At 44.3% G+C, this 26,035-nt stretch overlaps 2 protein-coding genes across 8 annotated transcripts in view; both read right to left on the bottom strand.

Moving 5' to 3' along the window:
• Positions 1 to 6,671: 6,671 nt before the first annotated feature.
• On the bottom strand, positions 6,672 to 8,504 carry LOC119546404 (putative glycogen synthase kinase-3 homolog). Its single transcript, XM_037852665.1, has one exon. The coding sequence runs from the start codon at positions 8,325 to 8,327 to the stop codon at positions 6,819 to 6,821; it is 1,509 nt and encodes a 502-aa protein (XP_037708593.1). The 5' UTR covers positions 8,328 to 8,504; the 3' UTR covers positions 6,672 to 6,818.
• Positions 8,505 to 9,596: 1,092 nt separating this feature from the next.
• LOC119546368 (band 4.1-like protein 4) overlaps positions 9,597 to 26,035 on the bottom strand; it is a 58,670-nt gene continuing 42,231 nt past the window's right edge. The window contains exons 9-18 of one of the 7 annotated variants that reach the window (XM_037852601.1): positions 24,572 to 24,829; positions 22,741 to 23,199; positions 21,632 to 22,030; positions 21,253 to 21,537; positions 20,990 to 21,127; positions 20,785 to 20,931; positions 19,407 to 20,697; positions 13,837 to 14,501; positions 11,112 to 11,120; positions 10,883 to 11,057 (exon numbers count right to left, since the gene is read on the bottom strand). In XM_037852601.1, the coding sequence (XP_037708529.1) occupies positions 11,021 to 11,057; positions 11,112 to 11,120; positions 13,837 to 14,501; positions 19,407 to 20,697; positions 20,785 to 20,931; positions 20,990 to 21,127; positions 21,253 to 21,537; positions 21,632 to 22,030; positions 22,741 to 23,199; positions 24,572 to 24,829 (3,688 nt within the window). In that variant the 3' untranslated portion in view covers positions 10,883 to 11,020. Of the gene's footprint in view, positions 11,121 to 13,836; positions 14,502 to 19,406; positions 20,698 to 20,784; positions 20,932 to 20,989; positions 21,128 to 21,252; positions 21,538 to 21,631; positions 22,031 to 22,740; positions 23,200 to 24,571; positions 24,830 to 26,035 lie in introns of all 7 variants that reach the window. The other 6 variants (XM_037852609.1, XM_037852617.1, XM_037852626.1 and 3 more) reach the window with 6 other exon arrangements.

Below are 26,035 nucleotides of genomic sequence, written 5' to 3'. Positions count from 1 at the left end.
TCTTAAATAAAAATATCATTACTTAAAAAAATGTACTTACCATCGCCAACAACATTGCCGAACTCTTGCTCCGGTGGTCTTCATCAGCATTTAGCGATCAGACCCGAAGCGGCGACATTAAAGTAGGACATGCTGATCGTCTTCAACAATCCCACTGCCGCACTCTGGACAACCGTTCTCCGTGTCGTGCCCGAAGCGCTTAAGGAAGCTTCGGAAGCAACCATGTCCACTCAGCGCCTGCGTGAGGTAGAAATCTACCTGGCCGTGCTTCCTATTTACCCTTGCGTCCAGCGTCCAGCGTCCAGCGTCCCTTGCTGGAGTTGTCCCAGGCTGCCTGCCAGTTGTCGACGCTCTGCATCCTGGCACTCCTCTTCACCTCGGTCTTGGTTCTGTGGCTCCCGCACCAGTTCACATAGGGGAACTTGGCCTGCAATGACGAGCGCTGCGTCGTCCGAGATCGTCCGGATGGCAATAATAATTAACGCGTCAAGCAACGCCAACTCCGGTAGCATTTTCTGTGTTCGTATACTCGCTTTTGTCCTGGTTTCACACCAAAATATATGTTCGAATAATCGCTATTGTCCTAGTTTCACACCATGAAAAACTATTTAATGTTCAGTATACTATTTATACTACTGAGTCTCACTCATATAATAATTAGTATAAGCTTAATACTACAAAGTATACAGTTGAAACTAATAAGTGTTGAGTTAATACTTACATTTTTATACTAACTTTAGTATACTTTTAACACAACGCTTATTAAGTGTATACTTTTGGTTTTTTTTTTGGGTGTATATTGATTTCAGTCAGAAGTTTGCAACGCAGTGAAGGAGACCTTTCCGACCCCATAAAGTATATATATTCTTGATCAGCATGACTAGACGAGTCGATCTAGCCATGTCCGTCTGTCCGTCTGTCCGTCTGTCCGTCCATTTCTACGCAAACTAGTCTCTCAGTTTTAAAGCTATCGGGCTGAAACTTTCCCAAAAGTCTTATATCTTTTGCAGGTAGTATATAAGTCGGAACCAGCCGGATCGGACAACTATATCTTATAGCTCCCATAGGAATAATCGGACAAATAAGTGAAAAAAAATTATATCTTTGGTGTTTTTTAGCATATAGCCTCCTAAGCTTGGAAATAACAATTTTTAAATAATTTTGAATTTTGAATTAAATTTTATCGAAATCGGACGACTATATCATATAGCTGCCATAGGAACGATCGGAAAATTTGTGGAAAAATAATATGAAAAAAATTATAGCTTCGGTGTTTTTCAACATATAACCTCTAACGCTTGGAAATAACATTTTTTATTTAGTTCTGAATTTCGAATTAAATTTTATCAAAATCGGACGACTATGTCATATAGCTGCCATAGGAACGATCGGAAAATTGGTAGGAAAATAATATGAAACAAATTATAGCTTCGGTGTTTTTTGACATATTATCTTATACTATTGGGAATATCATTTTTTGTGTTTTTAAATTTAATAATTATAGCTGCAAGGGTATATAAGCTTCGGCTTGCCGAAGCTAACTTCCTTTCTTGTTGAAGTCTAAATTTGGGTTCCCATTCTGGGAGCCATTGGAAATACTGAAAAATCGGTCATGAAAATGGGCTAAAATGTTGACCCTCGTATAAAAGAAATATTTAAATGTAGATTATTAGGGAATTTAAACACAAACTCATAGAGGTATCCCACATCAAAATTGAGATCCAATTACCCAAGTTATGGGATCTAGAAGTACAGTTTTTGGTTCCCTTTCCGAAAACCAATGGGAATACTGAAAAAATTCAACATGAAAATGGTTTAAAATTTTGACCCTCTTATATGAGAAATAATTTAATGTAGATTTTTAGGGATGTTAACCACAAATTCAAAGAGGTATCCAACCTATACATCGGGATAAAATTACACAAGTTATGTAACTTAGAAGTGCGGTTTTGGGCTCCGATTCTGAATCCCATGGATATACGAAAAAATACTTCTGGTTGATATCTTAACATATGTAAATTCTTGGGCCCTTAGAATAAAGTACTCTCCTTAATTTATCGTAAGCCGTTCTTTGTAAAGCAGTTATGAGCTCCTTTTCACCTCGTTTGCGTATATAAAGAACAGATTGCAGGAATAACTTTCTCCGAGTTGAAACGCGAATAGTTTCATTTGGCAGCTTAATTAGTTAATTGAATCGGATACGGCTGCAGTTTCGATATCACCATCTCCCGCATCATTAGCATGCCGCCCGAGTGACTGCCACCGCCTTTCATGGGGATCCATTGAACCCGGGGCTTTGATACTTAGATACTTGGGTACTCCTCGCTGCTCAACACCCGCTGTCAGGCGCTAGAAGTCGCTTAGTTCCGCCGGCTTTTCAGGGAACTCCCACGCAAAGTCCCGAAAACCCCGGAAAACCCCTGCCCCGGAAAGTGTTTCGCTCCCCCTCTGCCAACTGTCTCGGTTATTTACGCCAGCGGCATAACGTTGAAAGCAAATTGATATCATGTGGATTTGGCTTTCACTTTGTGGAATCAATAGGCGAAATCCTTTTGGCAGAGCCTGGCACAGAGCCACTCTACTCCGCACTCCGTGTATATCTGCTGCCACTCGAGTTAAGCCAAGGATAATGATTATGTTGCGCAACGACTCCGGAGAAGGGAAAGCTTTGCATAGCTTTTCTGGTTCCTGGCAAGGGGAGGGAAAGGGGGATGGGATACAGAGGGGTCGAGGGATTTCGTAATCGACAGACAATCGACGTGAACAACATAATGGATATCGAACTCGAACCGAGACAGTAGCCCACAGCCCCAAAAGCATACTTCAAGGCATTGCAACTAATTGGCTTTCCTTGAGTGGGGAGCCGGGTGCCCTCCTCAACCGCAGGGAAATGGCCACTCCTGTTTGTCTTCTATGCCACTTGATTGGAAAATCAAACTAATTAAAAGATTTCAATTAAACGCCGAGCTGGGAATGCAGGAGCACCATCACCCGCCCCCCATGCCACAGTAATTCCATTAAAATGGCAAATCAATTTCAATAAATTTCATTCAAAGGTGGAAACGCAATTGCATGGCCAGCTCAGCTCAGGAGGTCCTGTCGCTATTGCGACGACATCATAAAACTGTTTACATGCTGACAAATCTGTTAATTGAATCGCAAATCCAATTAAAACTTCGATTTTCTATCCCCGGAACTTTGAGCTGCAAAAGTTCAAGTGCATAAATGGCCAACATGTGTGTGGCCAGGACATTCCGCTTTTGTGTTCGAAAAACTTTTCACAGCTTGTCGTCCTCAAAAATTCGTTCCTGCTTTTGCGTGTAAATTCAATAACAAATTTATGCGTCAATTTCGTTGAGGCTGCATTAAAGCGTACAATTTCCTAATTAGTCCGTCTGCCGTTTACACAGGCTCTCTGCCAGGCTCTCTGCCTCCCTCCCGCTGGCATTTCGCATTCCTGCACGCAAAAATAGTCAAAGCGAAACCGCAAGCTGCGCATAACTAACTCAACTGCTTTATTTGGACAAACCGCAGCCGCAGCTTCCCTCTGCCCAAACATCTCCATCCCAGGACCCCGTGGATGGGCCTGCTGTCGAAAAATAGCAACATATACAATTTCAAATGCAGTTTGGAGATGAGCAGCTCCCATTTGGTAAAAAAAGCTAAAATTAAAAAAAAATATATTAAAATTTGTAATCGTGTTGTTAACATTATGCCTAAAGAAGAAAATTGGAAACATAAAAATAAGCCAGAGAAATCAATGGGATTTTAAATTCATTTATAAGATGTCCAAAATTATGCAACAACTTCCAGAATCGATTAGTTGATATTCCTAAAGAACATAACATACTTTTGCACACTTTTGAAAGTGATTTCTATGGATTTCTATGGAATTTAGCTTTAAAGTATTTTATTTGAATCCTTGACCTAAGGTGCCTAAAAATATGCTTTGGAAAACTTAACTTTTTTGTAAGGATATACCCAAATACCTTTTATCAATTTAATAGTGATTATCACGCCGAATGGATCATCTCTGGCGGCTCATTTGGTTTGTTCCGGTTTCGTTTCGTTGGGGGTCCGGATTCGGGTTAGTTTTCCGGAGAGTGCCGTGTGGAGCCCATTAAAAGTGCATTTAGTGAAAATTTATCTGGGCGCAGAAAGGTAGCAACCGCAGGCGCATTTTCGCATTTTCGACTCCGGCTGGCCAGCTACAAGTGTGCGTGTCCGGAAACGGAAATAAAATAATTCTGGTTGCAATAGCAACAGGAAGTCTCTGCTTCTGCCACTTTTATCCTTCGCATCCCGGGGACTTGTGTCTGCCAGTTTTCGGCCTTCTGTCTATTTGTGTTTGTATTTGTATGTCTGTTTGTTTGTTTGCTTGCTTGCTTGCCTGTTTGGCGTTGGTGCGAAGGTTTTACTGTTTATGCAAATGCTTTGGCCCACGAAATGCTTTAACCGAAAACACTTTAACCGCATTCACCTTGGGCGGCTGCTTGTTAGTAGCCATTGAGAGCAGAGCAGACAGAAACAGCTCCCCCAGCACTCTGAACTCTATTCAGCTGCCCAAAAGGCCGTAAAATGCCTGCAAGTTACGGCCATGTGCCCCTTGGCTGCTGTTCCCGAAAAATGTTTCATTGCCATTGGAGCTACACGGTTAAAAAACTATAACGAAATTCTTGTCAGTTTAGTGTGGAATCAAGAAGTATGTGAGAACGATAGTCCTTGAATTTCATGTTCAAAGTACTATAAATTGAACTTAAAATGTTTTTTCAAAGATAGAGCAAAATTACAGTTTTCATTATCAATTCAACATTACTCTGCTGGATATTTTCTTTGTCTGTACACAACTACAGATCCCCGGCTGTTCCAGACACCTCCTCCTGGACCACCTTTCCAACCACCTCTTCATGGCTGCCTGAGTTTCTATTATGTAGCATATCGTAATCTCACTAGAGTCAAAGGTTTAGCTACAGACACCCGAAAAACACCCGCAACACCCCAAAAAACACCGAAGAGTCGGTACAACAGCAGCAGAGGCAACAACAACCCGCAGCTAACACTTTGTAAATAGTCATCGGCGTGTTTATTACTCAGCCGTGCCGGAGTGTCTGTCCCTTCCGCCGTAGTCCCTAGCCCCCAGTCCGTAGTGCTCGTCCTCTCCGGCGGAGTCCTGGTGCCGTGTGGTCCTGCGGTTGGTTGTTAGTGTTGCCGTGTAATCGCTGTTGCGAAAGATTTTCACCCAAAGTGTGTGTGTTTGGGTGCTTGACTTTTCGCTTAATGAAAGTACAGTTTAAACTTTGCATATCCCGAAAGGAAAACCGAAACTAGGTTTTGATCTGAGGATTTAAGGGTAAACATCTTTGGTATTTGGGATGATTACCCCACATAATCAATTGATTTTAAATTGAGTTTTAAGTAAGGCGAAGCTTTGATAAGGAATTTTACTGACATTTTCTTTTACATTTTCATTTTAAGTTAATTTAATGTATTTTATTTTTGGTCGTAACATTTGAAAAATCAGTTCCTTTCATTTAATTTTTATTTAAAAATATTAGCAATTTCAATTATTTAGCCCAACTGTATCCAAACCACACAATTGAAATACAAATATTTGAATTTCCAATTTTGAAGTATTTAATTACATATCTGCTTTCAAAGGGAAACATTTACATTTAATTTGGCTATCATTTATTTGAGAACTTTAAGTGGGCTCTAACAATTCTAATATCATTGCAGCACACGGCCAAAACGGTGAGTAATTGGTAACTGCTACTTAGAGGCACTAACTACACTCGTTCTCCTTTTAATTCCGCCCAGCATTTTCCCCTTGACGTCACAACAACTGGCTAACAGCACAGAACAGAAAACAAAACAAACAATTTCTCTCTCACGAAATTTATCGTTTGCATAAATTTGCTTTATTGCCCGGTTCCCTGTCGTTGTGTGCGTGTGTGTGCGCGCTGGTGTGTGTGCGGGTGAGTTAGTGGCTGTGTATTTGTGTTGCCAACGGAAGTGTAACTTTCGCTTCCAGGCCAGACATGGCCAACACCAACAACAACAACAGGAGTGAGTCGAATGCGGCGAACAAAGTTTTCCATTATTCAATTTAACTAATGAAACTGAAAATTCATTTTACCACATTAACAAACACACACAAGCAGACAGACGGACTGAGGGGGAGCGGGAGGGGGGAGGGGGAACAGGACACCAAAGGACGAGGGCAGGAAATGTGACTCGCCTCCGGAAAAGGACATGTGTGCGTGCTGGACTCCTGTTTTTGGTTTCTCCGCCTCTATTTGAACAGCCATAAAGCGCGGAAATTTATATTCGAGCGAAACTCGGCAAGGACAACGCGTCGAGGCGCCACCCTAGTGCGTTGGCATTTAAATAATTAAGTATATTTTTAGCCCACCATTCGAATGCCCATTTGCGAGTCCTGTTTTAGTTTCAGCCATGTGTGGGTAAAGTGTTTTAAGTTTGCTGGAATTTAAAGAGTTCGATAAGTTACAAAATGATTAGTCTTGAATTAACCAATAAAGGTGTTTAAAAGTATGCAATCAATAAATATAGTGAAAACAGACGTCATTGTATTTTTTGACTGCATACTTTTAGGCATATTTTGCATATTTATTTCAATTCAATTCAATTTCAATTAAAAAAAACTATTTTTCTTAGAAATACGACAAATTTTACATTTTAATTTCTCGTGTTAAAATTTTGTCGGCTTATTATTATATTCTTACATTTTATCGTCTGATTGTGATGGCTCTGGCAGGCAGGCTCTTAAAAGAATTCAATTCAAAGTCTGTAGTGAAAGTCTAGTCATCCTCCTCTTCTTCGAGGTCCTCGTCATCGGATGCATCTTCCAAGTCATCGGTGAGGTTGTTGCTATCGGCACTATTGAACTGTCCGTCATCGTCATCGTCGTCGTAATCATTTTCGTCCCCGGCATCCTCGTCAATATTATCCTCGACATCCTCGTCGGCTTCATCGCTTTCCCCCAAATTATCCTGCTCCAGATTGAGGGACTCCATTGGCACAGCGCCCACGGCCACATGGTCGCCGTTTCCCAAATCGTGTCGCAAAAAAGCAGGCGGGGATCCGAGTGCCTTGCTCGAGGCTTCCGGGGACTTAAGAAGAACTGCTGATGGCTGTTTTTGCATAGCCTCTGATTTGCGAGGGCTCTCCTCCCCGGCAGTGTTGCGAGTCCGGTGGCTAGGGTTCGAATCCTTGGTGGAAGACGATCCCTGTGGGCGGGGATGCAGCAGCGGCATGGTATCAGGCTCGATGGTTTTCTCATAGTCGGTGAAGTTAAACAGCGGAGGCAGACTCCTGCCATTGGGCAGCTGCTGGTGAGGATCGTGACGAAGTTCGTCGAAAAACGGATGGGCACAACCCATCATCGGGGAAACTCTGTGCTGGGGGGAGTATATAAGCATCTTGGAGACCAGATCTATAGCCTCCGCCGGGGTGCGAATCCGGAATACCTTGGCCCACGGATGTGGTTTCAGTTGCGGCAACTTAAACTGCTTGTAATGGGGATTCATGTCATGCAGTTGCTCGGAGTTGGGAGTACCCATAACCTTCACGATCTCCACAATCTGGTCCACTCCCGAATCCCCGGGGAAGATGAGCTGGCCCAGGAGGAGCTCCGCCATCACACAGCCGGCGCTCCAGATATCGATCTTGGTGGTGTAGTCCGTGGCACCAAATATCAACTCCGGGGCGCGATAATACCTGGAGCAGATGTACGAGACATTGGGCTCCCCGGAGACCAGCTGCTTGGCACTGCCGAAATCGCAGAGCTTCAGAATACCCGTTTCCGAATCGAGAAGCATGTTTTGCGGCTTGATATCCCGGTGGCAGAATCCCAGGCTGTGGAGATACGCCATGCTCCTCAGCAACTGGTACATATACAGTCGGACAAAGTTTACGGGCAAAGTCTGCTTGGCCCTGGCATACTGACGTTCCACTTTGTAGAGAGTCTCCGGTAGATATTCCATCACCAGATTTAGGTAGACCTCATCCCGTTTTTCGCCACTCGAGTAGAAGAACCACTTGAGCGTGATGATATTGTCGTGGCGCAACTTACGCATGATTTGAAGCTCCCGGTTCTTGAAGCGACGATCCTGCAGGACCTTCTTGATAGCCACCGGCTCGTTGCTGGGCACCATTTTGGCCTGAAAGACCACACCAAAGCTGCCATTGCCCACCACCTTGGCGTCCGTGTAGCTGATCTCGCTCATCACGTCCGCACCGTAGGCGTTCGTGGCCACCACGGTGGTCACCTTGTTGCTCATTCCGTTGCTCTTGCTCTGGGAAGCCATCTGATCTGAGATCCTAACTTTGTTTCCGCTTCACTTGGGCTGTCCACGAGCTTTTGTCTAAGCAACAGAAAACGAGAAGATCATGTGTTTGAATAGGCGAACAAAAGAAACGCTGTAGAAACAAAATATGTGTGTGTGAGGTTGCCTTTTTGGTTTGGTTCTCTGGAACTGACAGCTTTTGAGTTAAGTTCCAGGGTGCCTGAGATTAATTTGGATTGTATAATGAATTCAGTGCAGCGCTTATCTAATTCACTGTTTAGAACGGTGTAAACAGAAATCCCACACCTGCCTTTATTGTGCTAGCTGAAGGGTTGGGAAAGCATCGACAGTGGGCAGCATTGATAGTTTTGGCTATCGATAGTGGCCTATATCGATATTATCGATACTATCGAAAAAAGAAATTAAATTGAATATTGATTCTTGAAAATGGATACTTATAGAACTTTTATCGACGTTCGATGTTGATCATTTACATTCGAAATACAGCCGTGTTCTCAAAAATATACCTAAAGTATTTTTTTATTCCATAAAAATATAAAAAATTGGATCTTAAATTAAATTATTTTGCTTTTTGATACTATCGTTTATGGTTTACTGATGTTTCCCAATTTTAAAACCAACCCCAGCTAATTGTGCCATAGCCCGCGGTTCCCTACTATACCCATGCCTAACTAATAAACATTTTTAGTGTGTCTCAGATTAGCTTTATGTCTTCGGAATTGTTAATTCGGAGTGTGATAGTTAGTGTCCTGTCATAAAAAGAAACTAAGTATTTAATAGCTTGCCCACTCATAATTCACAAGACCCAACTGTAGTTGTCACTCAAAGCTGTAGTGGAAACTGATTTCTCGGCTGCTTGAGATTGCTTTTGTCCCTCCGTGTTCTGTTTTTGGCCACTTGAGCCGAACTTATGCAAGGCCATTCATAATTCGTGAGGGCTTCCTTTGTCCTGTGTAAGTTGGCTAATTTCGCAGGACCCTTTTGCATTGTTGTCCACGACTCGACTTTCGACTTGAAAGTTTCGCCGGCGCCTTTGTCTTCTGGCATCTTATCGCTCTGGCTAACTTGACTTGGCCCTTCTTGTCTTGGCCATCCTGTCCACTGGCTTATCAAAAGACCATGCTTTTACTGTTTCCTTACAGTTGAAGTGCCCCGGAGGGTGGCATTTTTTTATATAGCCCAGATAGCACAGATGGCTACCCCCGAAAACGAATAAAAGTGTACTTCACAAATGTTTGTATAAAATGTCGCTTGCAGTTTATTTTTTACTGGTAATTTTATTGTATATATTAGATATATATATAAAAGTGACACACTCATGGTAAAATCTTGTTAGAGACATTTAATCGTATATATTTAAGTTTCCATTTCGTTTACAGTTTACACCAATATTCAGTAGATTGTAAAAGTGTTTAATCGATAATATTTCATATGCGTTCCGTATTCGTTTCTACTCTAGTTTGACCACACAAATGTTGAGTAATATTATTAATAGAAGGGGTATTTACACAATTCAGGAGTCACCAAAGGTCAACGGACGGACAGACTTAAATTAGTTGCAAATGATTAAACTAAGCTAAAAGGGCTTAACGTATATGGTCAAAAGTTGCTCGCTTACGTAAATATTATTGAAATTGTTGGACGTTGTTGGCATAAGTAAGTAAGTAGTTTGGGGCTACGGCTAGAGTATCCTTCTACGAATATAAATATATTTTATTTAAATTTAAATTACATACACATATAGGCTTCTACAGTTATTTGGCTTTTCTCGTTGCTGCTGCTGCGGCTGGCTGCAGTAAAATTAAATTTTACATAATCTTGTGTGGACTCTTGTGTAAGAGGCATTATTTAAATGCGTATCAAATTGGTTCTTAGTAGTTAATAAAAACGTATATTTAATTTACTTCCAGGCGCACACAGATACGAAGCACAACAATAAAATTTTATATTTATCGCCAACGATTTCCGGCCAGAGTCCCTTTTGTGAATGTGTGTGTGTGGGTGTGTTTGTGTGCGTGTGTCTGTGTGCGCCGTTTGTGCTGCCTACTTTTTGGGGGCCTGGCTTTTCCTAAGTTTTCCGAGTTTTCCGCGTTGTCTGGCTTGTGCGCATATTTTAATAAATTTTATGCCGCTGAAATGTGCCCCGCTTATCATTAACGCACAATTTATTTTTGCTTTTATGCTTCTCTGTGTTTCTTTTCTGCTTTTATGCCACAGGCCCCCAATTGCTGTTGTTTATCTGTGAGATACATTTGCTTTTTTGGCTTTTTGATTATTCGCGTCTTAAGATTACTGGGCTGCCTCGTTTACGATTAAGTTTCTGTACCCCCAACTGGCTTATATACAGCATTATCTATTTACATGTTGGCATAATGTGCATTTAATTTGCAAACGCAGCGTGCTGGCGAAAGTTTGAGACCAACTTTTGCCCCGGCGGCTTTTAAATGTTGTTTATTGTTGCTCCTCGTCTGTTGATGTTGAACCCGCACATGTAGTTTCCATTTAACTTTCCACTTACACGTTGTGCGTGTTTATTCTTTTCTAGAGCCAAGCCTGCTGCTGTTCGTAGAGTTGTTGCTGCTGGGCGAGCTGGTGTTGCTGCTGTTGCTGCGGGGATTGCTGGTGCTGCTGCTGCTGCTGTTGCTGCAACCAAAGTTTGCAGAAGGCAGTGGGCGGCGGATTGGAGGCGCAGCTCACTCCTGCGGCAGGGGCATGGTCGGCGGGCTTTGGCTATTGCAAATTAAATTTAGCTAATTCTCACAACTCTGTGCTCATTTCGCTTACAATTGCGCTCTGCCGTTTGCATTGTAGTTTTGTGGTAGTTGCATTTGCATGGCATGAAAACAAAAGTGGGGCGAAAAGAGGGTTTTCGGGGGGTGGGAGAGAAGAGAAGAAAATATTTGCACATGTTAGAAAAAGTTTCCTTGTTGATTCGATTTTCTCATTTAAGTTTTCTAGTGCTCGGTAATGTAAGTGTAGGTATAAGTGAGTGTGTATGGTGTGTGGTTGTGAGTATAGCTTGTTAGTTTGCTCTAGCGACTACAGTGCGTATGCGTTATGGTGCTCTGCAATTCGAAATAAATTTACAGAAAATATAGTTCAAGTGCCGCCACGCAGTTTATGGCCGCAGTAAATCCAGTTTTATCGCCGCAACTGCCACAAATTGAATACTTTTTATCATTTCAGTTGGCGCCGCACCACAAATAATTACTTAATTTAATCATAAACCAAAAAGAAATCCTGGAAGGAAAAAACCATCGCTCCACATTATGTGTGTGGCAATGGGGTGAGTTTTATATAGCCATTCATAAGCTTATCTCTCCGCCCTCGGGCAAAAATGTGCGTCAAATTTACGATTGCCACTCGGGCACTTTCCACATTTTCAGCACTTTTCCTTTTCGTTTTCTATTTTCTTTCTGTGACAAAAATGCGTAAAGTTTCGCCCGAGTCCCTTTGTGTTTGCTGGTGGCGTGTGGCCTAGCTACAAGTCGCGATGGGCTCCAAACGGCCGAATTCCAGGGGCCAAGGGGTTGACGGGGTCGAGGGGCTTAATCTAAAACAAGAACTGTCGTTGTACCAAGGTCGAACACGCAGACCCCTTGTGGATATACCCTTTCACAGCAGGGATATACATTGGGACCTGCATTTATAAAAGGAAAAAGAAAATCTTAAGAACAAAATATCTTAGTGCCTAAAAACTCTGAACAACCTTTAAATAGTCATAATAAAGCTGATACGTTCAATACATACAAGTTATTTATATAATTTTGAGGAAATGTTCTCTGATTTCATTATTTTACTATTACTTTTTGTTATGAAACCTCTTACGGCGAAACAACTTTGTAAATATTAGATGACCTCAAATATTCATCTTAATCAAATAAAGAGTAACACCAGGTCCCCAAAACCCCGCAGGCCAACAATTTTCCCTTTCAACTGTTTGTTATGCCTTTTTTTGTGCTTCTACAAAATGTTGTTTATTTGGCTCCAAAGTATTTCTACGATATGAAATGTTTGCCTAGCCTGGTTGTTGTTTCACTTTTTTGTATTTTCACTGGCTGCCAACATTGCGCCTTTTTGCTTTCATCGCTTATTTTTTGGGGTTTATTTTTGTTTTGTGGCCTGTTGTTTTGTTGAAATTTGTATTTATGTGCTGGTCGGAGGCACAGAAACATTGGCATCGGGCCATCGAGCCGGCAGAAATATCATTTGCCCGGCCCCACATACATATATTTTAATGTGCGACTGTGGGTGTGTTTTTCGGTGTCCTATCATATTTTCCGGCTCGCATGTGTGAGGGACTTTTGTCTTTGTATCCCTGAAAATTATGTATATTTTTAGCACTTTCGCTTGTTTTGTTTTCGCTTATCGAGTTTGAAGGTCATTTACTTGCAATTCCCGGCTCGCAATAAATGTCCTGGGCTCTCGCATCCATTCGGATGTACGAATGCTGGCTGTCTGGTTGGCTGGGTGGTTAATTTGTTGTGAAATTGTCATTTTGTTGCTTCAATGGCTGCGTGCAATGCGGCGTATGAGTAATGTTTCTGTGCCCTGGCCGTAGCATACTTTCCTGGGTTAATGAGGGTTGTGGGGTGGGAGCCCCGAAACTTAAATTGACATGTTTAAAGTCAATTTGCCCCAAGTTTGGCTCGTAAACAAAACACAGCCGAGCTGATTCAGATTCAGATTCCACCCCAAAACATTAACCTATTCATTTGTAAATAGGCTGTCGAATTTCCTAGCTTACATAAATATTTGTGCGTTTCTGTGTTGCCCCGCCAAGCGGAAAAATGTCGAGGAAAAATAGGGGAAAAGGCAGTCAAATCAAATGTAAATCCAGAACGAAAGCAAGCCGAAGAAGCCGAGGCAAGTGAAATTGAAATGAAAATGAATGTTTGCCTGAGAGGCTTTTGGGCCATTGTTTTGGCCCCCAAGTCGATTGTTATCTTGGCCCAAAGGCAATTGAAAATTGGCAGCTGGGAGGTCCCGACATTTCGACATTTCCGCGTTTCGCAGGCCTAACGGGCACATTAATACATAATTTATAATGTTTTCGTTTCGTTTTGTTTTCGCACACTTAAAGGAGATGTTTCGTGTATCTGTTTTTTTGGGGGAGGATGATTGGGAATTTTCTTTAAATTTCCCGCACTGTTCAATAGAGGGAAAACGAGGGTGGGGCAACGATACAAAGGGCATTCAACTCATTATTTTGTCTGCCAACAACTCAAAGATAAAACTCCAATGCAATCCTTAACAATAGCAGATACACACAATAACTCGACTTTGATCCAACTGGGTAGCAAAAAACTGCAATTTTCATCTAAAGGTAAAGTCACTTCTGTTGTTTCTTCTCCGTTTTAACATGCAGGTCAAAGGTCGGTATCGGTATTGGTACGGGTATTGGTATTATTTCTTGTTAGCTACGGAAACAGAAAATAGGTTGTACCTACTTGAAAACAAACAAACAGAAACAGGACGAACCAAAAAGCAACTGAAAATAAAAACTTACCGTCGACTACTTTGGATAATTGGCGAAAGGATTATCTCTAAGCTGGAGGAAATGTTTTGATTTTGTTGCAGGTTGGCAGTTGATGTTGCCGCCGTGCCAGTTGCTGCTGTTGCACCTGCAGCCAAAGTTGCTGCTGTGATATTGTTGCTAGTGGTGGTGTTGGGTGGGGGAATCGCATTCGCATTCGCTTGGCTACTGGAGTGACTATTGGTGGTGTGGCTACTCGGATTCGGGTTCAGATTCAGATTCAGATTCGTATTTGCATTTGCGTTCAATGTGGGACAATTTAACGTTTGGTTGCCGCTGGTAATTGGCCCTAGTTGTTTCGCCTGCTGACCGCTGTAGACATTCGCATTGCAATTATCGAAATTAATATTGGTCGATGTACTGGATTGACGACCACTGCCGATGTTGTTGTTGCTGATGCAGTTGCTGCTGCTGTTGTTGTTGTTGTTGTTGCTGGAGCTATTGTGACTGCCCGTGGGGGACATCAAAGGAGCATCCGCATCAAACATGTCCTCGGCCTCGGCGGCCTCGTCGTCTTCGGTGTCCTCGGTCTCGTCGTTGGTGGTCTGGGCGTTCTCCATCTGCAGGGCCTCCAGGACAATCATGGCCTCGTCCTCCTCGCTGCAGGAGTGCGATGAGGAGTGCGACATCTGCGACGTCTGGTTTTCGGGGATCGCAAATCGAATCCAATTCGGGGGTGGTGGGGGGTTTGTACGGGGTGGTTTGCAGGTTTGCAGGTTTGAAAATACAAACAAGGTTTAGCTTTCTTGCAGGGCCTCTAATCACGCTCTATTGTTCGGTAGCTCTAGCACAAACGGGGCATGCAACTTACACAGCTAGTTGTTTAGCACAATATTGGGCTTACTAATTTAACATAACAATATTAGGGCACAGGCAAAACAGAAACACATGCTGTTTATCGACAATTTCCACTAGGTAAATAGTATTTCAATTAGAAAAATATTGACAAATCAACCCAATCTATGCTCTGATAGTATGGTATTTTAATTAATTTACAAAACAGGAACGAAAATACCCCTGCCCAGAGTTTATGAATTTATCATTAGGGCCGCGGGCCCTGCGCAATTTTAATTACACGCAAAATACTCGAATAACAAGGGCCCCAATCAACAATGCCAAATGCCAGGGTCCAAAGCCGATGGTAATGGTAACAAAAGCCCCGGCGGCCAAACAGCTGACCATTCGATTCAAACCGCGTGCACAGGTGGCCAGCAAAAGGCAGGTAAATGGGGGTTTCGGTCGGGGATTGGGATTGGTTTCACCTGAAACCCGGGGGAGGGACCGGCGATCCCTAGCCCATTCGAAATGCGCCACACGCCCTGCGGTTTTCTGTTGATTGCACACCGGATAGCGATTCCTCCACTGAGTCCTAGCTGTTCCAGGGGTTAGTTAGCTGGCTTTTGCGGGGTTCCCTTTAAAGAGGGCTCTCGAATAACAATTTAAATTTGTTACTAGACGACCAGTTCTTCCGTTTAGTTAGGGCTTGTGATTGGAAAGTTTAATGGAATGGAAAGTGCATTTCACAGTTGGAAACTATTCTCATATTTAGTTTTCTAAATTTTATAGAGCTTTTTTAATTTATTTTGAAATAAAAAAAATATTTATAAATGTTTACTAATCATAATACCACAACCTAACATTTCAGAAGTTTCCCCTTAAGCATTTAATATACTAGCCCACATATCTAAAGCTCGTTTCCTTCTCGAACCCGATCAGTTAAAAACATAAGTAAACAAATGACCATTTCTCGATTTGCATTTAAGCCAGATATTAAGCCATTCAGGTGGCAGACATGTGCGGTAACTAATCGCATTGAATGCGACTGGGCTCTTCTCTGTCTCTGGCCCAATACACTTAAAAGCTCATTCAATTTGGCCCAAGACACGTTCGCTTGTAGCCCATTTGATGCCTTTATGATGGCGAGTTCTTTGCCAAAAGTCAACATATGAGCCCACAAAGCTGGGAAAAGCAGGGAAAAGCTGGGGAAATGCTGGGGAAATGGCTGGCGGCCAGTGAGATTCATTTGTAAATGAAATCAGAAAGGTGCACAAACACACTCGAATGCTTGAATGGTTCGGGGGTCTGAGTATCTGAGTTCCTGAGTATCCTTCACTCACTTAAGCTTACGGCCTTTGTGTACTGGCGGCTTATGCTTTTTGTAGCCAAACTATACAAGTTTGCCAGGGAGAACACAAGTTGTTTTGTATCCAAACATATACAAAGTTTGTTTGATTTTCTATTAATTAAAATTGCATTCAACTTGAAAATCGTATTTGTTGCCGCAGGAGGCAAGTTTATCTGCCAGGCCTCGCCCACTTCCCAACTCCCACTTCCCACTGCCACTTCCATTTCCATTCAATAATGAACTTTGAATTGTAGCCTAATGGAAACACGTACAAGATTGCATAAACAAACTTGAAGAGCGTTGGCCAAAGCCGAAGCCGAAGCCAAGAAATTTAATTAATTTTCCTCCCCGTTTATGGGTGTGTGTCTGTGTATGCGAGTGTGTAACGAGTGTGTGTGTCTTAATTGGGCAAACACGCCCATGGCCAACAAACACTAATGCATCAAATTGTCTGGCATAAATGTGGCCCAGTGTCAAACGCCCCGTTCATTAACACGCGGCTCCAGGGGAGCTGGAAAACGGAGAACGGATAACAGGACGCTTCCAATGTCAGGGACGGCGGGGTCACCAAGGTGGGGTCACCACCTCGTCTGGCAACTGTCACCATCAAAGATAATTGCTACCTACGATCTTTTTTTCTACTCCCCCAGCCGTTTTCCATCGCTTTTCCCCTATACTATATGCATAAAAACATTTTGAATGAAAATGCATAAAAATATACCATATGCCGCCGGCAGGTCAAAAGACAAAAGGGCGTTTAGACTGGGGAAAAAATATTTTCAATTGCCTACACGATGAATAATTAAATCATACACGGGATGTAGCATAAATAAACGAGTATTTGTTTAAAGTTTTCCCTTTGTTTCTCGCTTTTTACATTTTCCGCACTATTTGACATGGAAAAATGTTTTCTGCCAATAAATCAATTGGCGATTTCATATTTTTTATGACCATTTTTTGTTCGAGCTTTTTTCAAAGTTATGATTGAATGCATTTTGTGCTGCGGTCATTGTTTACTCTGGTCATTGTTTTCTAAATTTAACATTTCATGCTGTTGACCAAGGCTGTCATAACTTTATACGGCCTTTAACCTTTACTCTTCAATCAACTTGGAAAAAATGGGTGAAATTAAATAACAAATTTGTCAAATAGGCAAAATATTTATTTAAATTAAAATGCTGATTTCCCAAGCTGAACAACTCACTCAATATGTCCTCCGCTTTTTCTATCCAACTAAAGACGCTACTGCCAATAAGCAATCGCTTAAAGGCCTATAAGTTTGCTGCCTTTATTGTTTGCCAATTGTGTTAATCTGGCATTTGTTAGGATTTGGCCGAGTGTGGCGTGTTCCTGGGGGCTACTAAAACGGAAACAGTCCGGACAATGGATATAATAACAACTGCAGGCGTTTTACCAGGGACACAGCCATCATTCGATGTGTCCTTCGCCGAAGGCAGAAACTGCTAACCCTTGAAACAACACAGCAAATGGCAGAGACAACAGCAATCGAAACTTTTGCCACATTAAATCAGTAAATTTATTGACTTAACTGCTTTCTGGGCCGAGGACACCACGGAGGACACCAGCCCATCCTCTCCAGCCACGCCTCTTTATTTCCTGATCGCCCTTTTCTGGGGGTTGTCAGCATTGGCGTTTGTCTCTTGGCCGCTGGCTGCGCACTTTGCCACTTTGGCCTGGCCAAGATGGTGCCCCTAGTCCCATATCCAAGTGCACTCAAAAAAATATATTGAAACTACTGAAAAAGTATAAATGGGGCAAAGCACTAAGTTCTTGAAATAATTTTAAAATGTGTCAGAAAGTATGCAACAGTATATATTACGGGTCAGAAAGGCGAAGATACTTCTGTCTATCTAAAGGATTTCATTTTTAGAACTAACTGTCGACTTAAAATCCTCGTTTAAATATATGAATGCCGGAATATTTATAACTTTTATAAAAAAAAATTATTTGACTATGAATTTTCAAACATTTTTTAAGCATACTTTCTTCAAAGAGATTGTTCTGAAGGAATGAATCATTGAAAAATGCCAAACAAAAAATCTTTTTTTCCGAGTATAATTTCTCCTGCCGCAGGATGCCGTGCTTGGCATTTTCCTTTGGCCGCCTTGCCTTTGCCTTTGCTTTTGGTTTGCCCCTTGCTGTGCTGTCATAATTTTTGATTTGCTTGTTTTATTTGATGTCCTTGCTGATGTCGTTGCTTTGGCTGCCATTTCAGGCGTAGTCCTCGTTCTTGGCCCGCTCAGAACTAAGCTGCTTCCCAGCTTCCCAGCTTAGGAAAAACAATTTTGCAAAATTTATTTTATAGCAAAATTATGCCAAACATTTCGAAAATGTTTCTATGTACTCCCTGTTGTTGTTCCTCTAGCCGTTTGGGAAATGCTCATATATAGATATATATGGAGGATGTACACACATGCGTGTGACCCGGTCGAGAGCTTGGAAGCTGGCCCAGAATTTATTTTAGAATCGTAAGTATTTCTGCTCTCGTGCCATCAACTTTGGCTGAAATTATTTGCTTTGCAAGGAGGAGGCAGGACTCGGAGGTCCTGTCTGTTATATAAACTTGGATAATGTAGCGCAAATAGTTGCTTATTATTTATTCTCTTTTATTGCCCCCCTATCAGGCCAGAACAGAACCTTTGTCTTGGGCCGGCTTTTTATGGCCTTTTATTTTTCGGGTAATTTATTTGTGCCTCAGCAGAAGTTAGTTGGCATATTTCAGTTGTTAATTAGGCATGCGTGAAATTGGGCAAAGTTTTGCCTAGCATAGTTTTGAGTTAGGAATACTATATATATGGGCATATGTCTGGCGAAGATTCGCCGAACTATGCAATAGAATTTCGAGAGCACAAAAGGTTGTTCGCCTCCAAGTGGCTTTCCCACGCCTTAAATTTGAGTTAATTAAATTTCACTGTAACCCGCAGCTGAGATAGCGGCAAGTTTACGTTTTGCCTTTTTGATAGGGCCAGGCTTACACGAGAGTCCTTTGGGTGAGGAGTGGTGGAGGGTGGAGTGTGTGTGCGATAAGGATTCCTCATTTCGGGGGATTCCCACCCCGGGTCTTACGAAATAATCAACATAAAAGCTTCAGTTACTTATTACACTTGTGCAAATACGGATACACACTAGTGTCTAGTGCTCTTTAGAAATACAAACCGAAAACGGAGGAGGAGTATCATGCCATACAGACTAAGTACTTGGGAACAGGGAACTGGGGATGCGATAATGCCAGTGAAATACGGATTCAATTAAGGCGCGGAACACAAACATGCAACAACACAATGGAGTGGCAAACGAAAGACAAGTTGCACAAACTGAAGAGGAGGCGGAGTATCCACATCAACATCAACATCAACATTCAACATCGACATGCGACAGGTTTGCACTTCGTACTCACAGTTGGCTGCTGCACCTCCACGGGCAGGGGCACGGGCACAGATACAGATGCATTCTGGCCATGCTGCAGATACACTAATGGACCGCCCGACTGACGCGGCTGCTGGACAATGGGCATGGCCGGCGACGAGGACGCGGAGGCTGTCGACGTTGAGGGAGCTCCGGCGACGGCGGCTCCTTTGTCGAACTGATAGTACATGACGTCGGTGGCGGGCGCCGTTCCTCCGTAGAGCGGCGGAGGAGGTGGCGGCGGATCTGCGGTCTGGGATCCAGAGATGTGGTAAGCGGTGGTCTGTTGTTTGGGGGAGCCCCCTGCTCCTGCTCCTCCTCCTGCTCCACCCCCTCCTCCACCAGCTCCTCCCGGCATCTGCGGCATCTTGTAGTTGTAAATGTAGGGCCGCTCGTACTCCCCGCCATGTATGTAGGACAAAAAGAGATCCGACTTGGCTGGCTGCAGGCCAAAGCCTCCCGAGGAGGAGCCACCATTCCCGCCTGACCTCTGACCCAAGGGACGATTGTAGCCCGCTCCCGAAACACTGCTGCTGGCATAGTGCAGGGGATAGCAGCCCGCGTTGGCCAACTGGTTGTTCCCGCCGCCGCCGCCGCCCGTCAGGAGCTGCGTCTTGGTGAGACTCTGCCCGGAGAGCCGCCTGGTGGGCACCCCGATATCCGACTTGGCGTCCCGCCGCTTCACCTGCGCCACCTGCGTCGAGGGACCCTGGTAATAGTACGGCGACGCCGGATTGCTGGGCCACTCCACGAAGCTGCGCTGCCGGCTGAAAGCACCACCACCAGCACCTGGACCACCACCAGAGGATACCATATTCCCGGCCAGATTGCTAATGCTGCCCCCGCCACTCACCACGCCCTTGGAGCCCCTGGCCAGCGCATTGTTCAGGCTGAACTTGTACTGGTTGTTCTCGAAGGTCGTGTAGTGGAGCAGGCGATTGGCCGGCGACTGCTGATTAGAGTTAGTAGCGCTGTTGGGATTGGGATTCGGATTCTGGCTCGGGTGGGAACTCGAGCCGGAACCATGGACGGGCGCCAGGCCCGAGGAGCCCTGGGAGCCCGGGTTAGTGGACGATGGCGAGGAGGTGGCGTATTTGTAGGTGCTCTTCTGTTGCTGGCGTTGCTGATGGGCGAACAGCGAACGCTGCTGCTGCTGCTGGTTACTCACGGTCTGCTGCATCAGGTTGTTGTAGTTCCCGCCGGCACTGCCCCCCGACTTCCGGTGCGATCCGCTCGAGGCGCCAGAGGATTTGTTGGTGCCGTAGCGAGTGCTGTCGCTGGATCTATTGCATGGAGGAGGGTTATGGGGGTAACAATAAAGGGGCTTAAATTATTCACATCTAAAATATATCTATAGTCCTGAGTCTCACCTCTCCGATGAATATGCATAGTCCTGATCAGCGCCCAGTCCAGAGTCTGTGTGCTCATGGGACACGCGTAGGGCAGAGTTCTCCAAGGGACTCAGATTCGAGCCAGTGGGTGAGATAAAGTCACCCATGCTCATGCTGGACATCATTCTAGAGGCCAAACCATCATATATCATATCTGTATATCCCATAATCACCCCTTACTTACCTAACTAGACCATTATTTCGTTCGCACTCCCTTGAGGATATAGTGCTGGCAGATCGTATGGAACCATTCTTGGGCGCATGTCCACCAGTTCCAGGACCTCCATTGGCGTCGTGTGGGTGCGAGCTTTGATAGTAAAGTCTACAATTATATACATGAGTTAAGTTTAAGCTGATGTAAATCAGAAAACTAAATTCAAATAATTCCATTTAAAATTGACACCCCTTCACCTATAACTAATATTGGTTTGGTTAGGAAATACTTACCCTCTGATACGATCAACTCGATTCCTGGCCTGACCCGTATTACCCGACCCACTGCCATTGGTGATGGTGTTGCCCGATCCCGTGCTCTTGGCTCCCACACTGCTCTTGCTGTTGCTCTTGTGGATCTTCAGGTTGGAATTGGACCTCTTCGAAGTGGTCTCCACCACCGTATAGGGAATCTCCCTTAGCTGCTGCTCCGACATGCCCTCCGTGTCCACCAAGTCGAATTGAAGGTGCTTCGCCAGCTCACTATTCCACATTCGACTGCGCGATTCCGATGGGGATCTAGTTTTGTTTAAAGAAGAGGTACGAATAGTAACAAAAATAATATAAACTAAGAGTAAGGAAAGGGTTATTTCTAGGTGAAGAAGCAACTCACTTGTTCTTGCGATGCCTTCTCGACTTGTGGTGCGAATGGGTGTCCGAGTGGCTGTCGTTGCTGTGCAGGCTCCTGGCCACCATGCTGCTCTTGGAAACAGCTGCCTGCTGCACGGAACTCTGGCCCAAACTGGCCTCCGCCTGGCGCCTCTGAACCTCCCTCCATTGGGAAGTGGAATCTATGAGTTCCGCACTTCCACTCCTCATCGAGGAGCTTCGATGGCCAGAGTAGCTGCGTCCTCGTGTGCTGTCGTGGTCCGATCCTCCAGCCGAGTCCCTTCGGTGCCGGTGCGATCGACGGTGTTTGCGATGATGCGAACGCCCTGATCTTCCAGAGCGACCCGATCCTCTAGAGAGCTCGCTTTCGTTATCAGAGGTGCGACGGTGACGGTGCTTATGCCTAAAATTAAAAAAATAGTAATGGATTTTAATAACATTGCGAACTTTTAGTCCAACTTGATAACTTTAAGAAATCCAAGCAAGTAAGATCATAACAGATAAGAAAAGTAAGGAAATTAAACATTTCAAACTGTTACGCTATAAAACGGTGATTTGCTAATTTTAAAGGCCAAGAAATTCAAGTATTAATGTCCTTCCGATAAGATATGTGGAAATACCGAAGTTTATACGCAAATGAAATGGGGAAATTCGAGGTTCCGTGTGAAATTCTGATCATTGCAGATAAGATAAACATCCATTCACTTTAATCCAAGCACTCAACTTAGGCGCATGCTTAAAGACGTCCACGTCGATAGGGTTTAATGGGTCTCAAAATGTCACATTTACTAGACAGCTTGACTCTATCTTAACCTTTTCAGGGACACTATCAGAGTTATTTAAATTTTGACTATTCTAATTCTTCTAGCTTGATAAAATTCGCACGCGTCGTGTTTATCTAACTCTATTCTAATTTTCAGAGCATTCAAATATATAGATGCCCGTTCGGAAGGTCAAACTTGGGTCTAAAGTCTATCGATAAAATAATCTCTGTTGATGTGCGAGGAATTTATTTTATGCAATACATTTCTTTATGGTTTTAGCTAGTATCTCCTCTTATTTCACTGGATATATTATGTTGCCTTACAAATATTTATAGCTTATGGTACTCACTTGCGCGTGGACCTCGAGTCGTTGGAGGAGTGGCTCTCCACGGAACTGGAGCGGTACCGCTGCTGCTGGTGGGAGGCGGATGAGGAGCTGGCCCGCTGCCGCTGGTGGTGCGAGGACGAGGAGGTGGCCCCCGCCGACGAGGACTGGTGGTGCGGATGGTGGCTGGTTCCGTGCCCGTGGCTGTGGTGGCTGTGATGGTGGTGCAGCCCCCCGCCCGCCGTGCTGGCGGATCTCACGGATCGCGGACTCGAAGGATTGTGGCCGAAGAGGGACCGCTGCTGGGACCTCGGCCAGGGGGCACTCCGGGTGCTCCTCGGGGAGTCAGGTGTCTGCAGGTTGCCCCCGCTGTTGTTGTTGTAGCTGCTGGAGTTGTTGTTCTGCTGCTGCTGCTGATGGCAAGGTCTGATCCCCAAGCTGGTGGGTATGCTGTAGGTGGATCGATAGGGACTGTCGTAGTTGCTGTTTCGCGGGGGGGAAGAAATAGATTAAAGGCGGGGGATCAGTCAGCGCGATCTCGCATTATTTTGCCATAAATTTAAATTGTTTAACATAAACGTTGATTAAAGTCCGCGGCATGGAAGGCCATTTAGGCTGTCCAATTCGATCTGGGGAGGCAGTCCGACTCCACTCCACCAGTATACAAACTCCTCGCCAAGATCGACACAGACAAATAATGCGCGTGTGCAAAATTGAGTAATTGCCGCACTGGCAATCAGCGGGCAATCATTTCGTACTCTCAGGAGTCGTCGCTTCAGTTCGGCTCAGTGGATGCCAGATCCCAGATCCCAGATCCCAGATACCAGATCACAGATCACAGGTCCCAGAAAACCCAGAACGTGCCTGGTGATTTATGCTCCCTGGGATCCGCAGCGATCTGGCATCTGGGATGGGTGCCTGATTGGCCTGATGTTTGGGCTTCTCTTTGTTTGCAAATGATAAATGACGCGGGCTATTTGCTCATCCCATCCCCAGCTCTTCGGCTAGAGTCCATGTCCATGTCCAGGAATCCAGCGATTACGATTGGCTTCTATTACCTTATTTAGAGCCTCACCTGAGCGTGTAATTTATGCACGGATGGTGGGCAAACACTTACACTGGACAGGTCTGGAGATGGTCTCTGGTAATTGTCTAATTCGAGGTGGTTCCTAGGATCGTCTTTGGCCTACGACTGGAAATATACACTCCCTGGCGATAAATCTGCTGGCATGACTCAATTTCAGCCGAAACTTCCCCGATTTTTATTTGCCCATATAATTTGATGTGTGCAGCCATAAAACATTTAATAAATGCTGCGTCTAGACAATGTAACTGCCTTCGAAATGGCAACTAAATGGATTTTGAACACGATTCCGAAACAGAAACAGAAATAGAAACAGAAACAGAGTGCCAGAGGCACTTGAGACGGGACAATGCCAAGGAGCTTCTACGTATCTAGCCCATCATCCTGTTTGTCCTGTCAAATGCAAACGGAAGAGAGCGGGGAATGATGAAGTGCTCCGGCTGCATTCCTTTCAAATTGAACCCGGCGATTCCGAATGGCAATAGCCAAACCGAAAAATACATACTTGTATGTTTGGAAATTAAAAAGAGATCAAAGGCGAGTCCTCTCCAACGAGCCACACGAGAGCTCTTCCGGCGCGCCAGCTACCAAAAATGATTACTAAAAAGCAAAAAGGACTTGGCCGAAAAAAAGGACAACTACGTCAAAGGAAGCAGCTGCCGTATATAAATGGGTGAAATACGGAGCGCGATGGGGTGTACTACACATGGGTAAATCAAAACTTTTGTGCACGGAATGAAAACAAATGATGGGCTGTTTTGGAGTACTCACTTGGAGATGGTGCCCATTCCGGGCTGCGGAAGCGGCCTGTTGCCCATGTGGCTGCCGCCCCGGTCTGCTCCTAATGTTCCCGCTCCGCTGGCTCCATTGGCTCCATGGCCACTGCCAGTTCCATTCCCATTCCCATTGCTGTTGAAAAAGTCATCAATCACGCGGCGCGGCTGGCGTTTCGAGGGAGTGCGGGTAAAGGCGGGCGGCGATCGTCCGGCGGAAAGTGCATCCTTCTCCGCCTGCTTGTCCGGACGACTACTTTGGGTTCAGGTTCAGGTTCGGGTTTGGCAGACATGCGGTGTTGGTAGAGGCGGTGGTGTTGGGCGGGCAACATAAAAGTAGGCATAAAGGCGTCCAAAAATATTAACAACCGAAATGGGGAAATGCCAAAAAAAATACAGGGACTCATAGAAGACGCTAATAATGAACAGTGAACCATAAAAAGGCTGTAAAACACACACAAATAAAATAGGAGCCGAGAAACTGGCAAACTTTCATTTGTTTCTCAAATTAAAAACGTTCTGTTCTTGGGGTAGTCATAAAACGAGCCGACGCCCCTAAAATAAAAACTTTTTCTTTTTTTTTGGCCACTAGAAATGGTTTGGCAGCCAAGTTAATAGTTTCACTGAGTTACGGTTGGCCACGTGAACTCCATTCTGCGTCTGCCAGGGAGCAAGAAAGTTTACCGCAGCAACTAAATGGTCAGCCGCAGTCACCGCAAATGTCCAGTCATAAACATGAAGGACCTGGAGCCCCTGTGGCCCCGAGATCCCCCGAGTCCCCTCGATTCCCTGCCACATTCGTCATGCACAATTGCCTGCATTTGGTGAGCCAACGGCTTAGAGCCGCCTTTTCGCAGAAAGTCATTAGTGGGCTTTGCACTCGAGTTGCTTTTTGGCTGACTGCCTGGAGGCCCGGGCCTCCTAATCCCAATCCCCTTACCGAACCCCTCTGCAGATCCGACATTTTTATTGGACTTCCAATTAGTTGACCATGCAGGCGATGGCGTAAACTTGATCTATGAACACTGCCTGGGTTGCACTGGATCTGGAATCTGGAATCCGGAATAAGGCTGCCTGCTTCTGTTTGGCTTTGACTTTGACTTTGGGCCAGAGATGAGTTCTAATTGGTTCGGCGGGAAACTCGAGGAGCTGACATGCGAACTCGGTTCATTTTGGCGTTTTTAGGGGGTCTTATGTGAAACTGGAGTGGCTCTTGATTAGGTACCGACTTTATGAACATGAGTTATGTAACAGGGAACTGAAAGTATCTCTTACTGGGCTTATACAATTTTTACTTTCACTTTTATGGACATTAAGATAGCAATAAAGATTTCTTTCATAGGGATCGAAACTCACTTGATTTTTGTAGGTAGGGGGGGGAGAAGGATATATCATTCATTATAATCAATCTTCTATAAGTTGTTTTCGGATAGTAATTAACAATTAATAATTCTTAGATTTT

The sequence above is a fragment of the Drosophila subpulchrella genome, chromosome 3R, assembly GCF_014743375.2.
Source record: "Drosophila subpulchrella strain 33 F10 #4 breed RU33 chromosome 3R, RU_Dsub_v1.1 Primary Assembly, whole genome shotgun sequence".
Lineage (NCBI taxonomy): Eukaryota > Metazoa > Arthropoda > Insecta > Diptera > Drosophilidae > Drosophila > Drosophila subpulchrella.
The sequence above is the reverse complement of the archived record's forward strand: the minus strand, read 5'-3'. Positions and strand labels throughout refer to the sequence as shown.

Coding starts and splice junctions, on each gene's coding strand:
- LOC119546404 (XM_037852665.1), bottom strand. CDS start 8,327: ATGGCTTCCCAGAGCAAGAGCAACGGAATGAGCAACAAGGTGACCACC.